The sequence below is a fragment of the Chlamydotis macqueenii genome, chromosome 17 (genome assembly GCF_036417535.1).
Source record: "Chlamydotis macqueenii isolate bChlMac1 chromosome 17, bChlMac1.mat, whole genome shotgun sequence".
Taxonomy (NCBI): Eukaryota; Metazoa; Chordata; class Aves; order Otidiformes; family Otididae; genus Chlamydotis; species Chlamydotis macqueenii.
In genome coordinates, this window is record NC_141572.1 from 12,463,163 (window position 1) to 12,488,763 (window position 25,601).

The 25,601-nt window shown below is 43.3% G+C and overlaps 2 protein-coding genes across 4 annotated transcripts in view; one reads left to right on the forward strand and one right to left on the reverse strand.

Annotated features, from left to right (window-relative positions):
- Window positions 1–215: 215 nt before the first annotated feature.
- On the reverse strand, window positions 216–21,195 carry SUDS3 (SIN3A corepressor complex component SDS3). Its single transcript, XM_086761437.1, has 12 exons — window positions 20,958–21,195; window positions 19,034–19,103; window positions 17,969–18,024; window positions 17,493–17,564; window positions 15,185–15,204; window positions 14,538–14,694; window positions 11,159–11,254; window positions 9,137–9,198; window positions 8,211–8,232; window positions 7,385–7,490; window positions 3,981–4,065; window positions 216–2,151 (listed from the first exon to the last, which is right to left on the reverse strand). Exons 1-12 carry the CDS (start codon window positions 21,121–21,123, stop codon window positions 2,053–2,055), a joined length of 1,011 nt encoding a protein of 336 aa, XP_086617563.1. The 5' UTR covers window positions 21,124–21,195; the 3' UTR covers window positions 216–2,052.
- A 3,447-nt stretch (window positions 21,196–24,642) lies between these two features.
- Window positions 24,643–25,601, forward strand: part of TAOK3 (TAO kinase 3) — an 84,986-nt gene continuing 84,027 nt past the window's right edge. For 2 of the 3 annotated variants that reach the window (XM_086761432.1, XM_086761436.1), the window contains exon 1: window positions 24,643–24,785. The gene's annotated coding sequence lies outside the window, so the exon portion shown is untranslated. Of the gene's footprint in view, window positions 24,786–25,485; window positions 25,549–25,601 lie in introns of all 3 variants that reach the window. The other variant, XM_086761433.1, reaches the window with a different exon arrangement.

Here is a 25,601-nt window from a genome sequence, read left to right on the forward strand (position 1 = left end):
TTACACAATGTGCATCTATACCATGCCTGGCTCTAAGAGAGCTCCTGCACTTCACTTTTACCAATACCTTTAAAGTTACCCCAAAACAGATAACATCACAGCAGCAGAGAGATCACCTGCTGTTAGCAGGTTGGCAAAATATCTCCTCAAAATTGAACTAAAGTTTCCAGCCATTTCCACAAACATATATACTGATAAAACGATATAGGTAGGAAATAAATCCTGCTATTTACTTAGCACTTTTTATTATAAGAACTATGATGTTCATTTTGAGGCTCAGTGCCAAATCCTGTTTGGTACATCATCACCTTATTAAAAACCTGTCACACATGCAGAGAATGCTCAGTTATATTAAGTATGCTGTTAACTTGACAAAACACAGCCTGCTGCTTTCCACCTCCTAACGCTGCGGCAACGATGGCACATTTTCAAGGGGTGGGCAACAGACACCCTCTGCTTTCCTCGCCAAAGCTCCAGATCCAGTTGAAACTCTAAACACAGTGAAAACAGGTAAGGTGTATCAGCCCCAAAGGCCACACATCAGAAACTCAGCCATAACACTCCACATCCACGTACATACATCATACACCAGTTATTGGGACGTGACTGCCACCCAATTGCAGCAAGTAAAAGAAATGGAAACAGTAATTTAAAATACTTCATTTATCGAGATATGAAAGAAGCTCGACTGATGCTGAACGAGAAGGTAGTTCAAAAGCAAAAACAAAAAATGCCTGAAAGTGACAGGTATTGATAAAGGCAGAAATTACAACTTTTTGTCCAGGAATCAAAAGGAGCACAAAGTTCTGTTGCAGAGAAGGCAAAGATGTGACAGCATTGCCAGGGCACCGTGTAGTTCACGCCAGTGCAGTCACACGCGGTATTGGTGGTTTCAGCCATCAGCGAAAGACTGGGAATAATAAAGGAATGCCAGAGCCAGACCTTTAAACAATCTGGAAGGGAGTACATTGATATCACTACTTGAGCGTTCTCACTTGTGCTACTGGAGGGCAAGTGTAGAAACCCAGTGTCATCTCTGGTAATTAAAATATCCTGCACAGGGAAACCTCTGCATGACATTTCAGGGAACAAAGGTGTCAGCTATACACCAAGAGCATGTCAATGTCACTTTCTACTCTGTACCAGGCTTCTTTGGAAGATACAACAGAACCAGTACCTTCTGTCAGCAGGATTCCAGCATGACCTGTTAGTCTACACACTGGTGTCAAGAAAGTGAAATTTACCTTTTGTCTCTCTACACGTATGAGTGGTTTTACTCATATATATCATTCACATAGTCCTGCTATCTGTTAAAGTCCAATTAATTAATCATTTGTTTTATTCTCATCCAACTACTTCAGGAAATAGACGTCAGCAAATAGACATACTCTCTGTTTGTTCATTGGAGGTTTTTTTTTTAATGTGAAGAGAAACAGAAGCTTCTGATTAACCATGAGTGACTGCTTACCTACACTAAAATCAACTGGATTTTCAGCAGTTTCTAAGCTGTTCACACTTTCCTAAAAAAAGCCTCAGCGCTCAAGTATTGAATGAGCAGTTCATCCAATAAAGCTGATGTTGTACACCAGGTATTACAGACATCTCAGCTGGCAAGATTCACCTCCTTTTGCCCGACATCCCAAGCCTTGCCGGAAAACAAAACCAAAAAGAACGAATAACCTCAGGTCTTGACAAGCAAAGCTTCTTCCATTGGTCTGATTCAAAACATAAACGTTACGTTGTTTTCAATGTACAAGTCCCATCTACACACCACGAAACAATGATGAAAAAATGTACGATGCAAAGTCTTCTTAAATATAAAGAAAGCATACAGAAGCTTGATGCAAAATCCAGAAATAGTCCAGGGCAGTGCTTGAGTATCACTAAAGATTTAAGGGCTACTGGGGATTATGTGGCCAGCCACAAACTGTCTCATAAGAGGTCATGACAGTGTTCTCTGCTGCTAAGATGAGTGAACAGACTGCCATTTCCCATTAGAGGTTTGTCTATCAGTTAAAAAAGAAGAAAAAAAGACCAAGGAAGAGCACGCAGTCATGCAGCTGATCGTCGACGAATCACAAAAACACCTCGCTGCAGCTGTCCCAGATAGATTCTCATCTTTGTGCTGTCACTGGTTTTCCTCACCCAGATCTGCATGAAAGAAAAAAAGAAAGGGGCACGGAGAAATACTGGAGTGAAAAAGGGAAAACCCACAGGAAGCAATACGCAGACAAATAAGTCCAGGTATTCTTATTGTCAGATCTGAACACCTCTGTTACTCAGGGTGCTCAGATGATTTAGCTTAATCCCTTCTCCACATCAGGTATTTGTGGTCTGAGTAGAAAACAAAATAAGGTTTCTAACTTTACCACCTTAACTTCAGACATCATGACAAATGACCCTTTCCAAGCATCATCAGGAAAGCAAGTTTCCTTCTGCTACATTTTCCAAGAGAACTCTGCCATTAAGCTTTACCTAATCAAGAGTAAGTCCCTCTAGATCCACAGATCATGAAATTACCTACGCTGGGATTTGCCTAGACAAGTAACTATTAGTCAAATGAAAAGCTGCTTCTGATTTTGTTCAGTGAAGCATTTCTCACAATGTGTTAAATAAATTGTATCTGAAGATAAAATAGCCTCTCGTCTAAACACCTGCATGGAAGAATTCACATAACTTGCCAATACCTCTGATGTTCACTTTGAGCATTCATGGAAATGCTGATATGGAGACACTCTGTGCAAAAATCTTTGGTAAAGTGCCTTTGAGTAACTCGACTTCGTTTAAAAATGCTATCAACTTTTGACTCCAGTCTACAATTAGAGACCTCAAATACAGGTCTGCCTTCTAGCTTCTGGATTCAAGCAGGACCTAGTAAGACCATAGTTTGGCAGCCATGCTTTTGAATGCATGATGAAATCTGAGATGTGCACATTGTAATCCTAAGAGAGCATTTCAGTTCAGTATTCTGTTCGGTATTTATCTCCCTTAGCTTTATGTTGTTGCAACGAACCACCACAGGGCAAACAACTGTCATGCCTCCTCCTCAGCCTCTCTCAAAAAAACCCCCCCAAAACTAAAATGAAACCTATTGCTCACTTTAAAGGGAAATTCATGCACCAATAACTAATGGATTGCATTTCCTTCAGGTTTCAGGTAAGATGCTCCCAAAATATTTGAGTATTAATAAGTTAACAGTAATAACTAATCAAATTAGCAGTACAGTATTTTTAACGCATCTGATAACCAACCTTTGAGCGTAACTGTTACTGCAAGGAGAACAGTTATGATACAAAGCACATCCCATATGCAACCCATTTTGTTGAAAATAAAACATTTACCCTTTGCTGCCAAAAAAAATTAAAGTTACTTTATTGGCTGACTGAAGAGAAGAGCATTCAAGTCTATCACTTCCTTCCTTGAAGTGTCTGGAATCTGGAAGCAAAGAATAAGCTGCTCCCTTTGCCCAACTGATGCACTGCTTGAGCACTAAGCTTTTTTTGCAGGAAGATTCACATCAACCTTCGGCACACACCTCTCTTCACCTGCTTCTCTAAGCCTTAATCATTAGCCACAAGGAAACTGTCTCAGACAAATCACTCACCTGCCCTGTCTCCCAAGTAAGTGATAAATGCTGCCAGCTTACTTCACAACACATGTACTCAGGTTAGCAGGAAGAATATTCTTCTCTTTTAACAATTAAATTTGGTGACAAACTGACAAAGTTTTTCCTTATCCTCTTCTGGATTCCAATGGGATTTTTTTTTTAATTTTGCATTATTAATAACTGTATGTATGTTCTTGAAATAATGGAAATGGAACTTAGGCATGTTGTGCCAATGAGATGCAACGTGTCAGTTCTCCCCATCTTTTCTAAAAGTAATATTGATTTTCTCTTCGGAATTACCAGACAGCCATCTACCTGCCTGCACTGACCCACGGCTTTCCCCACTCCCATGAAAAACAAAGCAGCTCACTACCTCATTGGCGCCCACAGAGCTGATCACACAGCTGATCTTAGTGTTCTCTTTAGACTCCAGGTAAATAGCCTGGCTCTTGTGGTACCTGCAAAAATAAAAATATAAAATTTCTTTAAAAAAAAAAAGACACATGAAGCCATTAGCTGTCCAAAAACTGAGCAAATAAACACTAGTGAGGTTGATAAAGCTAGGATTTTAGATTTGGATAGAGTAAATATGAAGTCTGTCTGTCTGTCTTTCCAGGACACCTTCCCCCGCCTTCACAACACAGTGGGTGGTCTGAACCTACAAACACACACACTTTGCATTTAAATGATGCTTTGAAGTGCACTACGCTCTCAATCCACATTCAATTCTGTATGCAGATCACCGAAAAACAGATTTCACATCTGAAAGAGGGAGGGACAGAGCACCAAGCCACAAATAGGAGGACACTGATTGACACTACACAGAGACTCCTTTAATAACTACTCTGTATGCAACTCCCTGCCATCCGATTGGCTGACAGCTATTTGTCAAAATGCATGGGTGTGCATTATCTGTACAGTTATTTCTACAACCACCATACTGTAAATATGGAAGTCTTACAATAGTTTATTCCATAATCTCTTCCTACCGGCTCACCTACTCAGAACTTCCACACTGCTTGCCAGTAACAAGTGTCAGCCTGCAGCCTTCCAAACATACTACCAATCTGCTAGGAAACCCCAAATCCTGCAGTCTTTAGACACTTATGCCCAACCATTATTCTTTCTCTCTCCTTTTAACAGAAAGGATGTCAGGGGTTCCAAGGCAATGCAATAACAGCAACGATCTGAGCCAAAAAGCTCGGTTTACTGAGCCCAGATGATCAATAGTTGATATAAAGGAACAGTATGAGCTACCACAAACCAGACCTCACTAAAACAAGACAAAAAATCTCAGTCCAGCAGTGTCCTACCACGCCACGCTGTGAGTGCTTAAGCAAGGAGAATTGATCATCTTGATACAATCGGTGCACCAGCTTTCGAGTGCCGAAGATACCACTGCAAATGACAGCTCTCAAGTGACATTCGTGCCTGCACAGATAATGAGCTCATTTTTTCCACCCAAAGCTGTTCCTTCCAATTTTTGATTATTAGTGAATTCCAAAGTCAGCGTCACACATTAAGTTGGCTTCAGCCCCTGGATTTCACATGACAAGTTACCGTCCATCCGTAAATCTATGTTCACTGCGTACAGAAAGGCAAGCTAACGAGTTAGTGCAGCATTTTTTCATTGAAGAGTTGTCTGAACTGCCTCATGCTCTGTGCACGCAGAGACAGGTCAGCTGAAGGCACGGCAGCCTGGTACATCTCAGCTACATGTTCCTGTCTCAGCCTTTTGCAGAGTTTATACACTCACAGGGGAACAGAGGGACTGAGGAAAACACTTCAGATAAAAAATGCAATGGAATTTTAAGTTTGCTTTCAAGAGAAGAAAAGTGCCAAACAACTCTTGCTTTTGCAGTAGGTAAAATACACCACAATACTGACAAGAAAGGCAAGCAGAAATAATTCCACTTCCTGCTACAAAGCATTTGCTGAAAGGCCAAGATTTTCAACTGTTTCTCCATCAGAAGATTGAAAGAAATCACTGCATCATTGTATGCAGACAATGCTAAAAGCAAAAAGATGGAGGCTTTTTCACAGTGAACTCTGAGGATAAAAAACTGAAGTCTAATTCCACATCCATCTGAAACTCCCTACACAAAGTCTCCACTCAGGAGATTTGTTTGTGAAAAGCCTCTGCAAGACCTCAGGGAGTCCATTAGTAGCCTTAAAATTTCACTATTTTGAGATAACGGTCCTTCATTGCCGCTGTCAGGAAACAGAAATTAGTCACTCCTGAGCTGCCTGTTTTATTATTTCTGGTGCATGCCAGCAGCTAGAGCCTTAGTATTCCGTAGAAAAAAAATCACCCTCCTACTATCAGGAGTTACTTCATTATTTTAAAATACCAGCCACTTTGCACAAGTACTATTACTATCAATCAAAAAAAATCTAAACAGGATTATTAAAATCAGAAAATGTAAAATACTGATCTTAAAACAGCATAAGGACAAGGAAGACAGGAAAGGCAACAGCTGTAATTCCTTACAGTGAGATCCCCATGACAATTGAATTCAGCAAGATGAAAATATCTGTTAGTGTTTTATGTCCCAACTAGACACCTGTCAGAGAGAGCTGGTGCTTCCGAGAGATTCAACTGGGCTCACTGAAGCTCTCCCAGGCTTAAATTTGGTGAGAGCTTGCAAGCTTTATGGACAGATTACTCCAGATTGCACCTTTCCTTCCTGTTTTTTTTTTTAGTCCTTTTAACTTACACAACACTTTACAGTACTCCAGGCTTAAAAATTCTGAAGAACAGTTTATTCATCCAAATACATCTTAGAGTATAGACATATAACACACACACACAAAAAAAAAATTATGAAAGCAAAAAATAACTTCATGAATTTGTGAAGTGACAAGTAGCCTGCTCAGTTCACGCCCCGCTTTGTTGCACAGAAGTTTCAGCTCCAGGCTGAAAAAGCAGCTTTTATCAGTTGTATACACTGAACCCTTCATGTAACTTCACTGTCTTTAGACTAGCGAAAGGAAAAACTGCCCAACTGTACAGGATGGCTGTTGTGTAGAAAACAAGCTCCACATCTATCATTTTCCACGATAAAATTACAACCTCATCACTTGTTATTTTGAACCACTAGAACACCAAAGTAAGCTACAAATAAGCATATGACTTGCAAATTGCTTTCTGTTCAAGGAGCACTAGATTGGCCCCTTGATTATCCAGTTTTGCATGTCTTACGGATTAAATGTAAGACTTCCTAAGATTTCTCTGCAGAATTTAATATTTTCCCTGCGTTTTGCAAGGCTTGCACAGCTACACGCCCATAAAACTTAACAGAGCTAAATCCAATCAGCAATTCTGAAGTGGCTTCTCCCATGTGGGTTTGATCTTTAAAGGTTATTTGGATTTATTAGAAACATTTTTCATTCTGCTCATCAGCACACAATATTTCTTCTGCCACCTTGTGGAACCACGGGCTAGCGTTCTACAAAACCAAACAGCAGGACAGTGAATACTGCCGACACCACTGCACCTGCAATCACCCACAGCGCACACTACTGACGCCACGGAAAAGATTTGTGTCTCCTTTTATTTGAGCCAGTAGTCAGTCCTGAAAGTCTGAGGTCTACACACTCCTTTATCACCTCTAGTTTACTGAAGTCGCAATGATTAGCCCTGGGAAGAAGTGGCTAACCTCTGCCCAAAAACATTTTGTCCGCAAATTCTTTTATCAAAACAATTTCTCTCTGCAGTCTTTGTCTCACCCTACAAAACACTCAGACTGATCAAAACAGAAGTTTACCAAGACTTACCATCTCTTATCATAGTAGAGCTTTCCATCTTCTATCCGGGCTTCAAAGCGCTGTGCTGGAGACTCTGCTGGTGTAGCTGGAAGATGTTCGGGAGAGGAGGGAGAGGCTGAGAACAGGAGAGAGACTGTGTTTAAAGACCAGCACGTGTTGGCCACACAGCAGCGCGTCTGGCTGCAGAACTGCAATTAATAAGGTCACATTAAGCAGAAGTAATAAGCACAGAAAGCTACAAACTCAAATTCCATCAGAAAAATATTCTCTATCAGGACAAATAATTCAGCCTCTGCCTTGAATATATAAATGATATTATTCACTGAAATACAACATGTATCTGAAAAAGCATTGACAGGTAGGTGATCGACAATAAAATCCTGATCTTATTTTACTTCTAATCCATAGTAAAGTAGTTAAACAGGGTCAGAATTATAGTTCATACCACTCCGTCTTGAAATAAAGCATACACACACAGAGAGAGCTGAAGGCATAAAACTGTAAAGTTCCCTCCATCTACCTGACAAGCAGGCAAGCTGCCCAGGTGCATCTGGCTATAATGGAAAAACCTCTTTACGCAGTTAGATTGTCCCACGCCCAAATGTTTCAGCCACCAAAGATGCATATCCCTCCCTTTCCACCCCTGACAAACAGAGGAAGAGACTCCACACAGCGCCCATTTGCCACAGCAGCTACACAAAGAACAGCGATTACACAGTCAAAACAATTATACTGCCAAATTACACAGCAATTGTAGAGTCAAAAAGGGTAAAATATAATTCTCTGTTCAAAACAGCGTAACTGTGAAGAACATCCGGTGCGACTGTTAACTCACCTGGTCTCTTGGGTGATTTAAGCTACATGGAAAGAGAGCAAAGAAGCGTTAGAGATCTGACACGAGCCATAGAAGTTTGCAGTAATCATTTCAGACAGTCTTACTTCCCATACTCTAAATTGTTCATTTTTAAAAGGTACTGTGTTAAGTGGCATCACACAGAACCAGAACAGCACGCTATAAAGAGCCAGAGGTGTAGACAATCAATATCATGATACAAAAGGCCTACAGAACCCCTGAACTTCAGAGCATGCAGACAATCCACTAAAACAGTCAAAACTAAACCCATCTTAACACCCTGTATTTTTGAACACGATCCAACATTTCTTAGGGTATAGGAAATAAAGGAGATAAATCATTAGAGACACCTCAATAGCTGGCACAAAAAACATGCTCCATTACCATTCTCAAAAGCCTTAACGAGCAGCCTCTATTTTAAATATTAGATAAGCCTTAAAGAAAGCAAGAGGTTAATCAAATCTAGAAAAACTATAAACATACACACCGCACCCTATCCTATCCAGTTTGGTGAAGTAGCATGACAGTAGGGAAGGAAAAAAACCCATCACCCTGCACTAAGGCCTAAAACAGAGGCAGTCTGTGACCTCACAGAAAGAGGTGTTTAACATCTGTTGAGCTGTGCGGAGGAAGAAAGAAACTCCTTAAGATAGCTCATCACTGGGTTAAGACAAAAGGTAACATTTTTAGATGACAGTCATTTTAATTAGGTTAATTAAGCCTATTAAAATAAAAAGGAGGTAATACCATCTCGCTAAATCTTTTATTGTGTTACTTCAGAAAGCCTACTGGGATGGAGTAGTCCCACATCTCAAAAAGGAACAGAAAACAGAGCTCTGTTCTCTTCAGGGGAATGCATTGGCTTTCTCTTTAAAACCAAGAAATACAAATCAGCCAATAACCCCTACCTTATTCAGCGTTCTCAGGTCCTCCATTATTTGCTCATCAGTTAACAAATAATTTAGCTGAGGTATCCAGAATTAAGGTTCCCATAAGCTCTTGACAATCAAGGCTAAAAATTAAAGGTCAATAACACTTCACTTGACTAAACATAAGCCAAAAAGCTTCTGTAAAGTTACATCAGATTTTAATTAACTGTCATATTTGAGCATTTTTGTCATATGAATTCATATAAGTCCTCCACAGAGCCTCATATTTAGCAGCAAATATAGTGCAAAATCATTTTAAACTTATTCAGACATAACCATCAATGAAAAACCTTAAGTGCATTGACATTTACTTCATGGAGGCATCAAGCACCAGCATTTTCAGCATTTTCAGTGTTTTTCACCCTGCATCTCTGTAGAGAACAACCTGGGAGCTGAAACACAATAGAATTGCTTCAGATTTTGTACAGTGAAGGCAAAACTCACCCAAACCTAGGAAAAGGAACTAATTATTTCGCAACTCAGTAAGTAGGAATAGAGAGACAGGGAGAAGATGGGAAAGCCCCACACATACAAAAAACCAAACCAAAACAAAAAACCAAACAACCCTGAAAATAAAGCCAGAGGCACAAGATACATCCCTGAGTGGATAAATAAGAGCTGACCATTCACCTGAACAGAAAACCAAAATCTCAGACCACAGAAGTCAGTGTATAACAGCCTTATTAGAGCTCTGCTGTCATTTTGTGTAGTTTCACAATCACATCTTCCTGCTTCCCTTTCCTACTGTTCCTCTGTGACTTCCACACCAGAAAAACCGAAGTACAGAGAAGGAAAACAATACCCAGACAAAGGAATGGACCCTCTCTCCAGCTTCAATCTACAGTGTTTCTTCAGAACAGCAGTTAAATCAAAAGTATTCAAAGTATTAAACTGAAGTTAACAATTGACTTTGACCCTCTTCCCAGTGAGAGGCAGATAGTTTCATACTATGGCTGCCATATCATGCTCAATTAGTAGGTCATGTTCACTATGAAACTCATTTATTTCAGATGAGATAGGGACACTAATAGATTTTTTTCTTTCCTGAAAGAGTGAACAGAACCTCCAACCAGAAAGAGGTTAATTAAAACCTGAGATGCTTGTGACCACCCTGCATGAACTCTAGGAGTTCAAGGTCTGATATTGTCTTTCCAGAAAACGCGAGTCACTCAGAAGTTGTGAGAAGTTTTTTTCAGTCTGATCCATACAAGATTCCATACAAGTTTGGAATCTAATAAGCCTCTGCAAAGCAAATATCATTGCCTTCCTTTCCAGGTGAATTTAATATCCAAATAGAACAAGTGCCCATCATCACAGAGGAGCTAAAAACATATTTCTAGCAGCCAAGGAGCATTTTAATTATAAGAAACATGCAACGAGGCAGAAGAGAAGGATTACATAGACATGCTTTTCTCTCTCTCGTGATATATAAAAACAAGATGGATTTTCAGGTTTTTTTATTCAAAGAACAAATCTAGCACTCCTTGCTCTTGCTATGCATCTCACTGTACCACAGATGTTTATCAGAAATGGAGAAACTAGTTTGATATGACAAATATGATCTTTCTGGCAAATGTGTTGTCACATCTTGAAATGAGAAAAGCTTTGGCTCATGTAAAAAGCCATTTGCTATCTATGGAATCAATTACCTCAGCATTTATATACAATGTTCTTTTAAAGTTTTTCCTTTGTGAAAAAAATACCCAAAGAATTCAAACTATTCTCACTGACAAAAAAAATTTTAAAAATAAAAAAAATCAAATAAGTTATCTCATAACACCATGAAGTTTAAGATAGGATACCAAGGGATCTCTCCAAAGACTGGTTGTGTTTTATTAGTTTGTCACACATTACACGTGACAAATTGAGCTTCAGTATTTCCTAGATTAAAATCTGATCCTAGCACCTCATTTCATTTTCCTTCCTGCACAAGACAGCATAGATGCAGGTAGCATGCTGGCTTCCAATACAATAGCCTCCAATGACCCTGTGAAAGGATATCAGGGGCAGGTTTCCTCCTCTTGTCTGGGATCGGAACCGGATCATTTGGTCGTCGCCTCAGTTTCCTTGTCATAATAGGCTTCACTTCCATTGAATCTGTAGAGTAATGAAGGGGGAGAGCTGATAAGACCAGAGGGAAAGGAGAAAGAAGCAGCAGCTTTCTACACAGAGTAGAAGGAAAATAATCTCTCCTCTTTCATACAGAAAATTGGATTTCTTTGGTGACAGCTTCCAGCATCCAACCTGGAACTGCTGACAGTGAATTCAAGTTCTCTGTCATACTAGGGCACTGTTCAGGAACAGCGCGGCAGTGGCACGGCTACAGCTTTCGTTGGCTGGAAGGGGCACAGTTGGTTTGGGTGCATTTTACAGCTCCTTCAGGTACAGATAACAAGGTGATGCTACCAGGATTCAGGGCAAATTTATTTAATGCTAATGCTATTCACTTTTGAACAGACCATTTAAAAGGAAAAGCTCAGAGTTCTTTGCTAATGAGACTTGGCCAGCTAATAGCATCTAAAACATCAGCTACAAAGCAATTGCTCTCTTTTTCTTGTCTTCAAGCTGGAAAAATAGCCTTGTCAAAGGAACACAGATAACTACTGCTTTCAAGACCGATACAAGTCTGCTGGAGTAATTTTAAACACTAAGTATTTAAATTCAGATTATCTAAAAATGCTTCAAATTATGACTAATGAAATGAACCTAATTAATGACATGCAGAGCAGCAGTCGACAAGAAATAAATTGTAGCATACGCACTGGGGAAAAAATAAAAAAATCTGTTTAAAATTGAAACACAAGTCTCATCACCAAGCAATTATCTGAAATTACAGTTTGTCCAAATGTCTACAGGTAGTTTTAACTGAACTACTGTACTCAAACTCTCATAAATAATTCCTTAATTTATGAAGATATCTTGAATTGGCAAGCAAAAGACTACATCTTAAATGCTAAGCACATCATCTCATCTCTATTTCTATGTGCTGAGAATTATTTGCTCATCTTTAAGCACACCTGAATCACATCCCAGGTAGCACTTAAGCCTATGAAGCCTCTTGGGCTCCCTCTAGAAGCTAAAACCTTGAGCAGCTATGCATGTTCAAAATAAAGCAAATTACATTTCCCCTTATCTCAAGGGTGAACAAAAATGACCGTGCTACACGTCAAGGGAACAAATATTATGATAAAAGCTTTTAAAAACAAAAACACAAAGTGCCACCCACCGTGTGTATGCCAAAGGAAACCTTATCTCTAGGATTCAAAGCCAAATTTGAAAAACACAGCCCTGCAGACAGTGGAAACAACTTACTGTGTTGAATATAAGCTATTCTCCCCATTTGTTACAACTGATTTTTTAAGAGCCTCAGAAGAGGGGTCTGAAGCACTCACACAAGGTGATATGCAGCCAAGTCAAGAAGACTTTTTCTCCTTTTTAAAAAATTAGTTTCAAATGAGTTATCACAGAGCTGTTATCTATATTGCTTAAAATGTGAATAAGGGAGAGAAATCAATTTTCTTCTCTCTTTATCTTAAAGTTATGACAAGTCAGCACCAAACAAGTGTTCAGAAAAAAAACAAAACAAAACAAACCACCAGAATTTGAGTCTTTAATTTACCGTTAAACATTTGAAGGGCTTTGAGATTCTCGAGAGACTCATGAAAAGTTTATAAAGGAAGTTTTGAAAAGCTGCTAACGCCCCAACAGATCAAACCTGAAACACAGGCTTGTGTGAGGCTTAATAGTCAAGAATCACACTACGCAACGCTGCACAACAGGAGGGAGCTGCTGCAACCTAACGAAACTGCACTACTCCCAGCACTCACAGATGAGCCTGTCATCAGGTTGCTAACTTGCATCCTTGTATCCACTGAGCTTCCATAGGTTTTAAATACCATTGAGGCCACATCAGTTCCAGTATTGTCATTTCTTAAGCTCCAGTGCACGTTCGCAACAAAATCTGTTACTTCTAAAGAAACCACATTGCATTTCTGCTAGTCTAGGAGGAAGGAGATAAGGGAGGGCTAACGCACACTGTGGATCTCTCCTCCACAGTTACTCATATGCCTTTCGCTGGAGTTCTATTTGATGAAACAGCTCATCTCTTCAGGACACACAACAATGGCGGGACACATTTCCCTGAAGAGAATTAATCTAGTCCCCAAATCAGATGACTGAATACTTCTTTTTACCCTTCCTCACTCTCCCTTTAACTTTGCAAGTGTGAACCCTGATGTTTACAGCTGTCCCACTGACAGAGAAACAGGATTCCTTCAAACTCCTAGAACACCGGTACGCAGATCTCCAAAGGTAAGATCTAGTTGGATCCGGGTCCACTAATGAAAATCTTACAAGATCAGTACTGGATCCCCACTTAGTCGTGAACAGACACAGGCATAGGCTAACAGTAGCAAAGTGAAGGCTAAGGCACAGTTTGTAACATCACACTAGACTTCATAATAATAATAATAATAATAAAATCAAGGAAGCAGCATAGTTCAAAGCGTTTTCCAGACCAGATTAGCCCTAACAGTTTGTACAGAGCCAAAAGCACTCTTCGATATGCCCAAACAAGTTTTAATTCTCACTTCTGAACACTTAATTAAATAATTAGCTTGCATAACTTCTGTAGATACTATGCAAGAACGACATAAAAGGCCTAACTGATGGACAGGCCTCAGCAACACAACCAACATTATCTGTCCTTGAAGTGAGGGAGTTGCTCTTAAGGAGAGAATCAAATTAGACTCTTGGTTCAGTATCACAGCAACACAACTTGTGAAGGAGGCTAATTACCCCCCTACTTAGCTCCACTGTGTCAATTACTGCAAAGAGCATTGCCAAGGCACCAAGGGTACCAACTGGTCTCATGAAAGGAATCTGTCCATTTCGTGTCCATCTTCCAGAGTCTGGACACAGATGTAGCTCACAAATCTACTTTTCTGACTTTAAGCAGCATATTTCAACCTTTACTGTTTGCCTTTCTTCAACTTCTCGACTACTTATTACCGGAGAAACAAAGGACACACGTTACACCCTGGCACCGCTGGTTAGGTCAGTATTGCAGCATATCTGAACAGTTTTACTGCCAGATCACGGGAGCCAAAGCAGCCCCTTTCCCTGCACACAAGAAAGCCTATCCACTCTGCCGCTTCACTGGCACTGTTTTGAATCACCTGTCAGTAGTTCGGGTCACTGAGTTTTATTATCAAGTGCTTTCTCCATTAAATGACCACCGATTTGTGTTCCACATCTGTTGCAATTTGGGAAGCTTTAAAGCTTCCACACTAGCTGTCTGTATAAACCAGCATTGCCACCTCTTATTTTCAAGCAGTAGCAGAGAGGATAAGACAAACAGCAGATGCCTATCTTGTTTTACCTCCTGTTAGTTCCATGGTTAGCTTTTCATTCTCAATCATCTTCTTTTTCTCTTCCAATTCTGCAATCAAGTTTTCCTTAAGCTCAATTTTCTTATCTTCAAACTCCTTTGCTGCTGCCTTCTTTTCCTTGACATAATTTTTTTCCACCTGATCTGTCTAACGCAAACCAAAAGAACAAGAAGATTAACTAAGGAACCAATGACTCAAGTTCTATTTATAATCAACAGAAAATCATCTAAAAATGACTAAGTAAGCAGTACTATATTGGCCAAAGAATTAATTACTTAAAAAAAAACATTTTGATGCTGCATAACATTATCAAGTCTCTAGCAGAGAGCTCTTCAGCTTTCCAAACAGCGCTATCATTTACCAACTTAAATCAGCTTTTTAAACAAGCCAAATGCATGGCCAGCCTGCAGCAGACCAAGAGCAAATACTTCTTTTAATTCTGTTTAATGACAAAGTCCAGGAGTTACTTGAAGTAATACCAACAGGAGGCTGTACTACATCTCAAGCGTAGTAACGCTAGCTAGAGAAAGAAAATTTCTTTAAGCCTTGTGGGAAAACAAGCACAAGTACTAGCTGATGAGACAGGAGGTTTATACCTCTTCCATAATATACATTTTGATAAATTAACAGTACTTACTTCCAGCTGGAGAAACAGTTCTGAAAGAGAAGAAAGACTTATTTTATTATCTTCAGAGATGCACAAAATGACTTCCTTAACATTTTAAGTCATTGAATATTGCAGCCAAGAAAGGCAGTGAACTAATAGTATACGTACACATCCAACCTCTACTCTCACTTCAGTTTTACACTGAAAATAAATTAACTACTAAAAAAAAAATCCACAAAAACATACTATCAATTGACAGTTTCTACAGATTATCAAGCAGATTTGTAAAGCTTACGCAGCAGTATTCCACACTACTCAGGTCAGCTACTATTTTCAGCAGTACTAAGCATGTAGTCCATCTTTCCTCCAGTTTAATTACAATCAATTAATACTAGTTAGAAAATCCCCAGGTAGAAGCTTCAAGCACAGCACTCAATGTATGGCTGACAAAAATTCACAATTTAAGCCAGTTTCACGAATTTCATCAACGACTGGTGCAGAAAGAATTCTGCAGCTGTTAGAAGATTCATCTACTCAACTCACATTTGTCTGATTTCAGGCTGTTTATGCCTGAGCAAACAAGGAAATTGTTAGGTATCACTGAAGGTTAAGTTCTAACACATGGCAATGATTACTTCAAGTCAGAGCTCTGGATGAGGCAAATAGATTTCTGGGTGTGAAACAGTTAGGCTACTGATGTTCGTGCAATTCCTAACAGCTTGAAATTAAGCAGGATGGGACACTTCTTGTGTTTCCTGGAGGTCATCATGCCCCAAACAAGGTTTTTACTCAAGGTAGTGGCAAGAATAGCAAACTAAGGCACCTGATCAGTCCTCAAGCCACCGTATTAAGCTTTGCAATACCTGAAAGAGTAAAAACTTCTGGAGAGATCACAGGCTTCAAATCTGTTTCAGACAAGACTGTAGTAGCAATGTTGTACTACTGTGCCTTTTTTTTTTTTAATAGCTTAAAAAACCCAACTAAATAGATAATAAATGGCCCAATAAAAATCAGCCTTTTTGTTTGCAAAAGGCTCTACCAGTTGAGCACAGAAGCAGTATTATGGGGGTAACCAAATACAGGGAAATCTAAACTGTTGCTTTAATATCTGTGAATTCCCCAACCCCTTCCCCCAAACCCCCAAATCTCAGCACGGGAAGGATAAACATAAAAGACCATTCCTCCTGTAGTACTAGACCAATGGATTTTTTTAATCATAAAACAGAAAGTTATCCTCCTCTGCCCTCCTGTGGAAGAAATATGTTGCTGCAGCACCAGTCGCTGCCAGCCAGAAATACAAGCGTGAGGTTAGTTTTAATTTTATCAAAAGAATCCTTTAGTCCTAGAACGCAGCTCTAACATACATAAAATTTATCTGAGACTCCTGTTAACAAGAAGTAGTTCAATTCACTTAAACTCCTCAAGCAAAGCCTTTATCGTTCCAAGCACTTCTAGAAAGTCACAAATTATACTGTTCAAAGGTTGGAGCACGCTAGCCATCATACAACTGCCACTGCCTCCCTGCCATATTTCCCAGAGTAACGGCCCAGGCATTATAGGATTCATCCAACTTTTCTAAATGAACAACAGCTGCTTTTCCTATTTCACATAACAGCTTCTATAAAAGGCCCTGCTTCAGTATCCAAGATAAAACCTACTGGCAAGAGACCAAACAAGAAAGAGGGAGGGCAAACAGATCTGATTTCGAAGTCATTTCTCCATCGAACAGAATCAAGGCTACCCAGAAGGGCTGAGAGCTATGCACTTTAAAAATTAACTCGAGCCTTCTCTCCCGAAACAGAGTGCCAGAACACAACGTACAGGCAGCCCATTCAATGTCACAGCTACACAGAATAACAGTTTCAGCAGCAAATACTCTGTATTCTTTGTTCCAGGGCACAAAACAGATCTTTCAGAGAGCACGTAGTCCTAACGTTCCATTCTTCAAACTGGAAGAAACAGTGCACCCGAAGGTCTCAGCCAAGCTGCACGAAAGAACAAGCCCAAGGGGGAGACTGCAGCTTAGGCACGGCAATAGATAAAAACGAAACTTGTTGTTTTAACTTGTGCTGTTTCACACAAATGAAGACTAAAACTGTTATTGGTGTTTAGTAAACAGCAAAAAATGTTGATGGAGGGGTGGGGGGGAATCAAGATAGATCCCATCTTGCTTCACGCACTCTCAAAAAACCTACACTATACCCTCAGAATCAGAAGAATCCTTTGCTCCAGCAAGTTCCTTTTCTTTTAAGGACAGAATTACCATTATTTTTCTTCTGGTGTTATAAAATCATTCATTTAAGTTGTATGCAGCACCTTAGAAAGGAATTCAGCTTACCTGCATTTCGTATCCTTTCTTTGTACTGCTGGTCCAACTTTTTCATTCTTTTCTGATATTCCTGAAGAGTACCTAGTTGAAATAAATTGTGGATTCTGACTGGAATTTTGGTTTTTTCCAGGTATTAAGTTTTCTCAAGGAGCCACACACCACTTGAAACACAAATACTAATATCTTAAATGAGAAAACTAAAGTTCTAGTTTGTTTACCCTGATAAGCACGTTCCCCATTTTTTCAGAGAGACTGTTACCTCTTGTAAGAAATGCTTTAGCGCAGAGGCCTAACTACAAGCGTTTGGATGGAAAAAGGATGGAGCGTGGCTGACATTTTTCACTAAGCAGCATGACTGAGAGCCACCACTCAGTGAAAAGGCGCTGCTTACATCTTTCAAAACCCTCATTCCTTCTACGACCTTTGAAAAGCACTGAAAATTGTTTAGGTAAAAAAAAAAACAAGCTATTCTCTTCAAAGCTTACCCTCCTGCAACTGTTGTAATTGCCTCTTCAGAGATGCCAGTTTGTCCTGATACATCCTGCAAAGATAGAGAATGTGCAACTTTATAATTTGAAAAATAAACGTACGTCATTTATTTCACCGTCTGTTCAGGTAGGTTACAATGGGTGTACACAAAATTAGAAACTGTTCAGAAGCACTTCGGGAAACAAACAAACAACTAAAAGAATATTATTCAAATAAGAAGCTATTGTTCTGTCTAAAAACCCTGCCACCCCATTGGTTTTACAGTGCAGCCAAACCAATTATTTTGGGAACAGTTCAGGGTAAAATGGGATTTTTATTTTTCTTAAAATGTTGGAAAAAAAAAAAAAAAAGACATTTAGATCTACAGACAACAGAAACTTTACAAGAGAATTATTCTGCTACTTTGTCAAGTCTTAATATTTGTGTATTAGTTCTCTATTTGTAAAACAGAAGGCATTTCCTCACATAGATCTTGACATCATAAGAAAATCCAAAATCTATTCCCGATACTGTTGCAAAAATGCATTTCCTTTCTCATATCTATGGTTCAACACAGGCTAAGTCTTCCCAACATCTATAAAAACACGTCTCTGCCCACAAGCAAGAACACAAAATACTGCAAATACACCTAAACATCAACAGAAATTATTTCATCTCTCCAAAAAGCCCATCTTCTTGGACAGGACTAGCATTCTATTCTATTTAAGGGATTTTAACAGGCACCTGGCTTTTTGCTTGGCTCATATAAAGTAGATCCCCTATTTTATTTACAGGATCTGTCTGCAGCAGGATTCATTTGCAGCAAAACTCAGCTGCTCCCAGAAAGCTCTACCCATTTCTCTGTTCAAAATGGGGCAGTGCTTAGTTTCTTGAATACATATGGAACAGAGAAAGTAACTGAGGAGAGAAGAAACACAAGTATATGGACTCATCAGCTATTAGTCTGGGCTAGGCACTTAAAAATCCCACTCTTGGCCCAAAACATTGCGGAGTTTTACGCAAAAAAAAATCCCGAAATAAACAGATCATTACTTTATTTTTTCTTAGAACGCATTACTTACTGTTCTTTCATTTCTACAAAGTCCTCTTCCTCGTGTTTTGCCAAGTCAGTTTCACTGGCATCCTCAGTGTCTAAGTGAGGTAAAGAACGACTTGTTAAAACTACAGTAGTATTTAAAAAAAAAAAACAAAGTAGTAAATTATTTAAAAACAAAGAAGCAAACAAACAAAAAATCCCCAAACTCCACACACAAATACACAACCAGGTAGGACTCTGGAGAGATGAATTCCGAAGTGAAACGAACCATCTCATCCCTTTCCTGCAAGTGCACGCTAAGCTGTGTAAATCCTGTGGTAGTTCCGCCATGAAGGTTACACCAAGACTAAACAATTTCCGCTTAACGGTCTGGTAATTTCTTCCCAGTTTAAGACAACAGGTTCTACATTAACGCTCACACGTAGAAAGTGAGACAGAAACAATGTAAAGGCTCTGACAAACGTTCCGCAGACCTCTGCCTACAGTTTTGCCCACGGCGTAACAGACTGTATGGGAGACAACGACTGAAGCAGCTGCAGCTGATTCTGCATCTTAACCCGGCACACTCCAAAACAAAACCCACCATGACTAGCTGCTGTTAGGGCTGACCACAAAAGTCTTGCTAAAGACAACAAAGTTACCCGCTGTGAGCTGAACTTGACTTCCCAGCTGCACGCTGCGCAGAAGGACTTCAACATTTCTACACAGAGACCAGCGCTACCATAAAGATAGCCCCAATTTCATGAATAGATAACATAAACTATTTTATAAACTACAAATTAAACCAGTATGGGACTGCTAGTTTTCTGCTATGTCTTTTCAGGCTTCTGCTCACAAGACACGAGTAGCCAAGAATGCATTAGCTCTCCTACCCCAGGAGAGAGGTCGGTGTCCCCAGGCTGGAGGTGGGGCAGGCAGGGTGCAGCTGCAAAGCCACAGCCACGCTCCCTGCGTATGGGACAGGGGGCACCAGCTCCTTGCAGCAAACCTTCCTCAGATTTTTCTAAAACTACGAACAAACGCTTTAAGCTCCCACTGTGGTGAGATAAAATTCAACACACCAAAAATAAAACAAGAAGTTTTAACTGAAATAGAAATATTCAGGTACCTAGGTCACCACAAAGGACTCCCATACTCAGTTTGCTCATGCGCAGCCACAGAGAGCCCACGCTGGCCAGTGCTCTCATCCTTTGGGAGGATCTACAGATTTGGCTCTGGCATCTCATTCATTAACGTAGCAGATGTGACGGAGCACTCTGCCTGACTGAGCAACAGGCGCTGTCGAAGCGTCATTCCTCATCTCCCATGTAACTTATTTTACAGATCCCACACCCCAGAATACTCTGGGTTTTACTTCTACTTCCTCTTCTCCCTTGCCTTCCTGGTCCTTCTACAAAACCCCTTTCCTCTTACACCCCCTAACTTCTGCCCACACTTTCTTCTACCTTAACTGCTTCCTTCACCCCCCTTCCTTAACAGCCTTCACACCACGGAAACACAGCTCAGCTTCGCACACCGCATTTCTTCACTACTTTTACGCTGTTGTCCCCTACACTGACTCCCACCTCCTCAGTGCTCTCCCCTTCCTCCTCTCGCCGCTTCTTTTTCATCTAGGAAACCGCTTCAGTTCCACCTTTGCTTTCCTACTCTTTCACAGGGAACTCCTGCAAACTAACAGGCCCTCGTTTTCTTCCCATTTTCTTGCTGCTTTAGATCACTTCTCCACCAAACCCGACGCAAGGTTTTCTTCCTCAAACGTTCTCCGCCACCTCCTCAGGGCATCCATCCCGAGCAGCCCCTTTCTTCAACTCGCCACCCTGGTGAGAGCCCCCCACCGCCCCTCACGAGCGCCAAGTGCCCCCACTTCTCCTCCCTGTCCCTGTCCCCACTCTCCCAGGGCACCAAAGCCCCCCCCACGCCGCTCCGGCCCGGCCCACCACGGTACCAACCCTCATCGGAGTCGCGGGCCCGAGCGCTCCGTTCGCCGTCCTCCTCCTCGGCGCTCTCCAGCTCTTCCTCCTCGTAGTACTCGGGGCCGGGGGGCATGGCGGTGGCGGGGGCCCCAGGCGGAGCGGGAGCCGGCGGCGTGGCAGACACCAGCCCGGCCGCGCTCATAGCGACGGGACGCAACCGCCGCCGCGGGCCCGCGCCTCCGCCCGGCGCTCGGCAACGCCGCCAGGACCCGCGCTGCCGCTTCCGCTTCCGGGCGGCCACCTCACTGCCTGAGCGCCTCCGCCCGGCGAACGCGGCGGCCACCTAAACGGGGTCCTCGCGAGCCGAGATTGCTCGGTCATAGGTTCGAGTCCCGGCCCGGGCTCAAGCTGCGCTCGCTGTGAGCTTCCTCTTCCAGGGGTTTCTAGGGGGGAAAGGAGGTGCGCCTGGACCTCCAGAGAGCCATATTGTTCCTTTTTGCCACCAAGATGACCCTATCTGCCATGAAACACCCGTATCTCAGCACAGACACAGGCAGCTGTGCCACTGCTCACCAGGCAAGGCGCAGAACCGCGTGGTGGTGGGAACGGACTCGTTATGACGCTTCTACTACTCTTTCCGATTTTTATTTTTAATGCAGAAATTAACTCCTTGTTCCTCCGTACTCTTCACAAAGCATCACCACGGTGCTGCAACAACGCACTCACCCAGGTGATGCGGCTGCTCCAAAGAGCAGCTTTCATAAAATCCATGATTTTCATAAAAGTCCAAATGCGTTACAAATGTCTCAAACAGACACAAGTTATTCTCCTGAGCAGACACTGCCAAGGACCAAGATACGGATCCTGCTGTGAGATTCGCATGCAAGAACCATTAAATACAGGATCCCACTCCATCTGACAACACCTCCTGGGGATATTTCCGGCTAAATATCTCATTTAGCCCTTTTCTGCAACTCTAAGTCACCTGGGAAGAACTAATTAGTCTCGGTGCCTCCAGCAGAGCCTCCAACGCTTACCTTAACAGCTGTGAGGTGCATGCCGCAAATTCCTCAACTTCCTGACTCACTGAGATACTACACACACCTCAGCAAAGGAGAGGAAGTAAGACAGAACAGGGTTTATCTAAAGGAGGACTGAACTCAGAACCACTGCGGCGCTTTTTCAAACTGGCTGAACCGGGCATTCAGCAGCCGACAGGAGCACCAGGTCACGCTCTTTGTTCTGCAAAAGAATCGTAATAACGCAGCGCGTGCACTTTGCTTTCCTGTAGCTCACCCCAAAAAAATCTGTTTGCCCTGACTGACAATTTTTAACTGGGAACACCCATGCAAAGTACGCTCGACACCTTTTCGCATGAGTAAATATTACCTTTTACAGGAGACGAGGCTGAGGCGCAGCTAAGAGCCAACACCACCGCGAGCAGCTCCCCCAGCTCCACGTCCCATCTGAGGGCATTTGGCTTGGCACACAGGAGACGTAACGCCAGAGCGGCTCGCCACCTCGTTGCCAATTAACGCGGGGCGCTAGGGGTGACCAGCATCTTGGGAAGCAATCTTTTTGCCTTTCTCCTTACTCGGGGCCGCCTGTGGCCGCTGGGCGGGGAGGAAAGGGTGTGGCGGCAGCTGCCACATCGCATGAGCCGACTGGGTGCCCAGGCTGCACCCAGCACCGAAGGGTTTGTCCTCTCCTGGCAGACTTGCACCTGGCTTAACCTGTTCAAATAACTTTCCCAAAGTCATACAGTCACAGCGTTAAAAATAGAGGTGGGACCAGCTAAAGCCCTTTCTCAGAACTAAGCAGAACCCCCTTAAAGCTTCATCAACACTATTTTCCCCCTTTCTTCCCCATTTCCTGCCCGCGTCTCTTCCATCTGTCCACATACCTAGCCCACCAGCTCCCCCCACAAGCCTGATTCACACGCTGTGGAAAGCAAACTAGTTGCAAGTGTGTCTGACCCAAGGCTGCCCTTCCCAGGTTAATTTATCCTGCGTTACGCTGCCTCAGCACTTTGTTCGTCTGAAGCCGATTTGTCCTTTAAGAGCAGCCCATCCTTCACGCATCACACGAAGGGCAGGTGCATTTTACTAATATGAGGGCGCACACGAAGCCTTTGAACAGAAGGAGCCGTACGCAGACGATGGGTAAGAAACTGCGTACAGCCTGCTGATGCAAAATTTTTTAGCTCATTCCGCGGTCAAAACTGGAATCTCGCTTGCTGTTGCTCCCTCCGTACTAACTCCTCATGTTTAATATCAGCCTTCTGGAGACACCCTCTACTGTCATCTCTCAGGCATTCAGCGGGAACCCACGGGAGGAGGTTCAGCTTTAAGGAATGCCATGTTTCCCTTACAAATGCAGAAACTTAACTGTCTACGCCCCAAAGAGCTATCAGGGAAAGTTTAAACTTCTCTGTCAAGTTATTGTTCTTGGCTCATGTTCTCATCAAAGCTCATCACTACTCGATTTATATACGTTCACTCGGTTTGATGAAACGTTTCTGCCTCCTGCTTTGTCAGCATCAGCTATTCAGAGAGCAGCTGACACAGAAGTCACACTCACTATGCTTTTCTTTCCATTTGTAAGAAACAGAGACAAAAAGGTTATGAAGCTCAGCTTATAAACAGAGATCATGGCAATACGTTTATTGTATGAATTAGATGACGGCAATGAGAAAACCTGCAATATAGTGCCTTGGCCTTTGAAGAACAGAACACATACCAACACCCAGAGCCTGGAACACACGGCTTTCAAGTTTCTGTACCTTTAGTTTCAAAGGGCTGTATGATGATGGTCCTAGAAGCAAGCCCAGGAGGAAAACAGCTGTCAGAAACAAGTAGGCAGAATGAGCTTGCATGAGCCAGAAGATAAAGCTCTGCTCCTGCAGTTTTGCTTAGCAGAAAAGTACTCAGAAACGATCAAAGGCTAAGCCACTGAGGGGCTCTACAGCTACAAAGGAAGCAGCATTTGCTTTTAGATTCAGAGGCTGGAGGGAACCACAAAGTGTAGCAAGAACCACATTACGTCACCTTACCCTGTCCCTCTGCTCTGAGCTCTTCCTAATCCCGACCTCTTAACCACTGCTACAGCTCCTGCTTCTCCTTTGAGGCCTCTCCTCCTTAAGACGAAGCACTGTTAAGTCAGACCTTCTTTTCTTTTTTTTTCCCCCCTTCTTTTTTTTTTTTGTTTTTGGTGATTATGGATCTCTGCCTGCTGTGCCCTGCCACAGAACACACAGCCAAAGCTCCCCCAGCTCTGACAGCCGGTACTTAAAGACCCAGAACCGCCTTCTTACCGGGCCCCGACGCGGCCCCCTCACGCACCTGAAGCCGCTACGGGCCCTCACACACCGGAGCCCGTCGCGGGCCCCACCCCAGCCCCTCACACACCTGAGGCCGCTGTGGGCCCTAACACCGCCCACCCCAGACCCTGAGGAGCCCCCACAGCCCGGTTCCGAGGGGCGGCCCCACCCCGACCGTTAACGGCTGCCGCCGGCCCGGGATACCCCGGAGAGGACCGCGCAGGCGGCTGAATCGAGCGCCGATGTACGGCTGCGATCGATGAGGCGCTGCCGCTCCGCTCCGCAGCCCGGCCCGAGCCGCCAGGCTGGTTAGCTGAGCGCTGATACCCGCTTCCTTTCCTTCTTCCCGCCCGCTGGTGGCGGGCAGGCCGTGCAGCCGATCGCCGAGCGGCCGCGCGATTGGCCGCGCCTGGCGGGGGGGAGCCGCACCTCGGGCGGCGGCGGGGCCGTGGCAGGAAGCGGCGGGGACGGGCGCCCTCCCTTCCCGCCTCCCTCCCTCCTCCCGGGCGCCGCGGACGTGTCCCGCTGCCGCCGGCCGGCACCAGGTGAGGCGCGGGGCTGGTGAACGGCGAGGCGAGGCGAGGCGAGGCGAGGCGGCGGGCACCGGCTGAGGGGGCGGGTGCGGCGGCTTCGCCTCTTGACAGGCGGGTCCCGGCGGGGTCGGCAGCGGTTTTGGGGCTGGGGAAAAAAAAAAAAAAAAGCAAAAAAAAAACACAAAAAACCCAACTTTTTCTCTGCCTGGGACGTCCGCGCTCCCGGGCCAGGGTGGCTGCCTCCGGGCTCTGAGTTTGGGGGGTTCGGGGGATGGGGGGAGGCGGGGGGGTGGGCGCATCCCAGCAGTTTCTGCTGGTTTTTTTTTTTTTTCCCTAGGACTCGTGACACGCAGCTCCCTTTTGCGTGGCCAGCTGTCCCGGGTGGGCTTGGCCGCGGTGGAGGAGCTGCTGTGGGGAGTTAGAGCCGCAGGCGTGCCGTGCGCGGAGCGGGGAGAGCGGCTGCGCTTCCCCTGCGAGCTCGGGGCGCGGAGGCGGCTCGGCCCGGCGCCGTCTGCGCGGTAAAACCGCCCCTCGGGCCTGCTCGCGAGCGCGGAGTCCCAACGGCCCTGGTGCTGGCCCGGGGAAATTCGGGCGAAAAGGGGAGCCGGGTTCCTGTCAGCTTTCTTTAAACCGCGTCGGGAGCGGTGGCGTAGCTCTGGTCGTAGCAGATGTGCCTGTCCTTTCAATGACATCAAGAAATGGTTTGCTGTAGGTGCTGGATGTCATCTAGCAGCGCTCGCGTTTGCGTGGGAAGGAGAAAGGAGGAGGACACTAGGCAAGTACGAAGCCCTTAGCATTTTATTTTCTATATATATATATATATATATC

What these genes read in the sequence shown, in the direction of transcription:
- SUDS3 (XM_086761437.1), bottom strand. Translation starts at nt 21,123, where the DNA reads ATGAGCGCGGCCGGGCTGGTGTCTGCCACGCCGCCGGCTCCCGCTCCG. An exon ending in AACCATGGAACTAACAGGAG is followed by an intron (nt 11,255 to 14,537) that starts GTAAAACAAGAT and finishes ATTACTCTACAG; the next exon opens with ATTCAATGGAAGTGAAGCCT. An exon ending in ACCTGAGAACGCTGAATAAG is followed by an intron (nt 8,233 to 9,136) that starts GTAGGGGTTATT and finishes CTTTCCATGTAG; the next exon opens with CTTAAATCACCCAAGAGACC.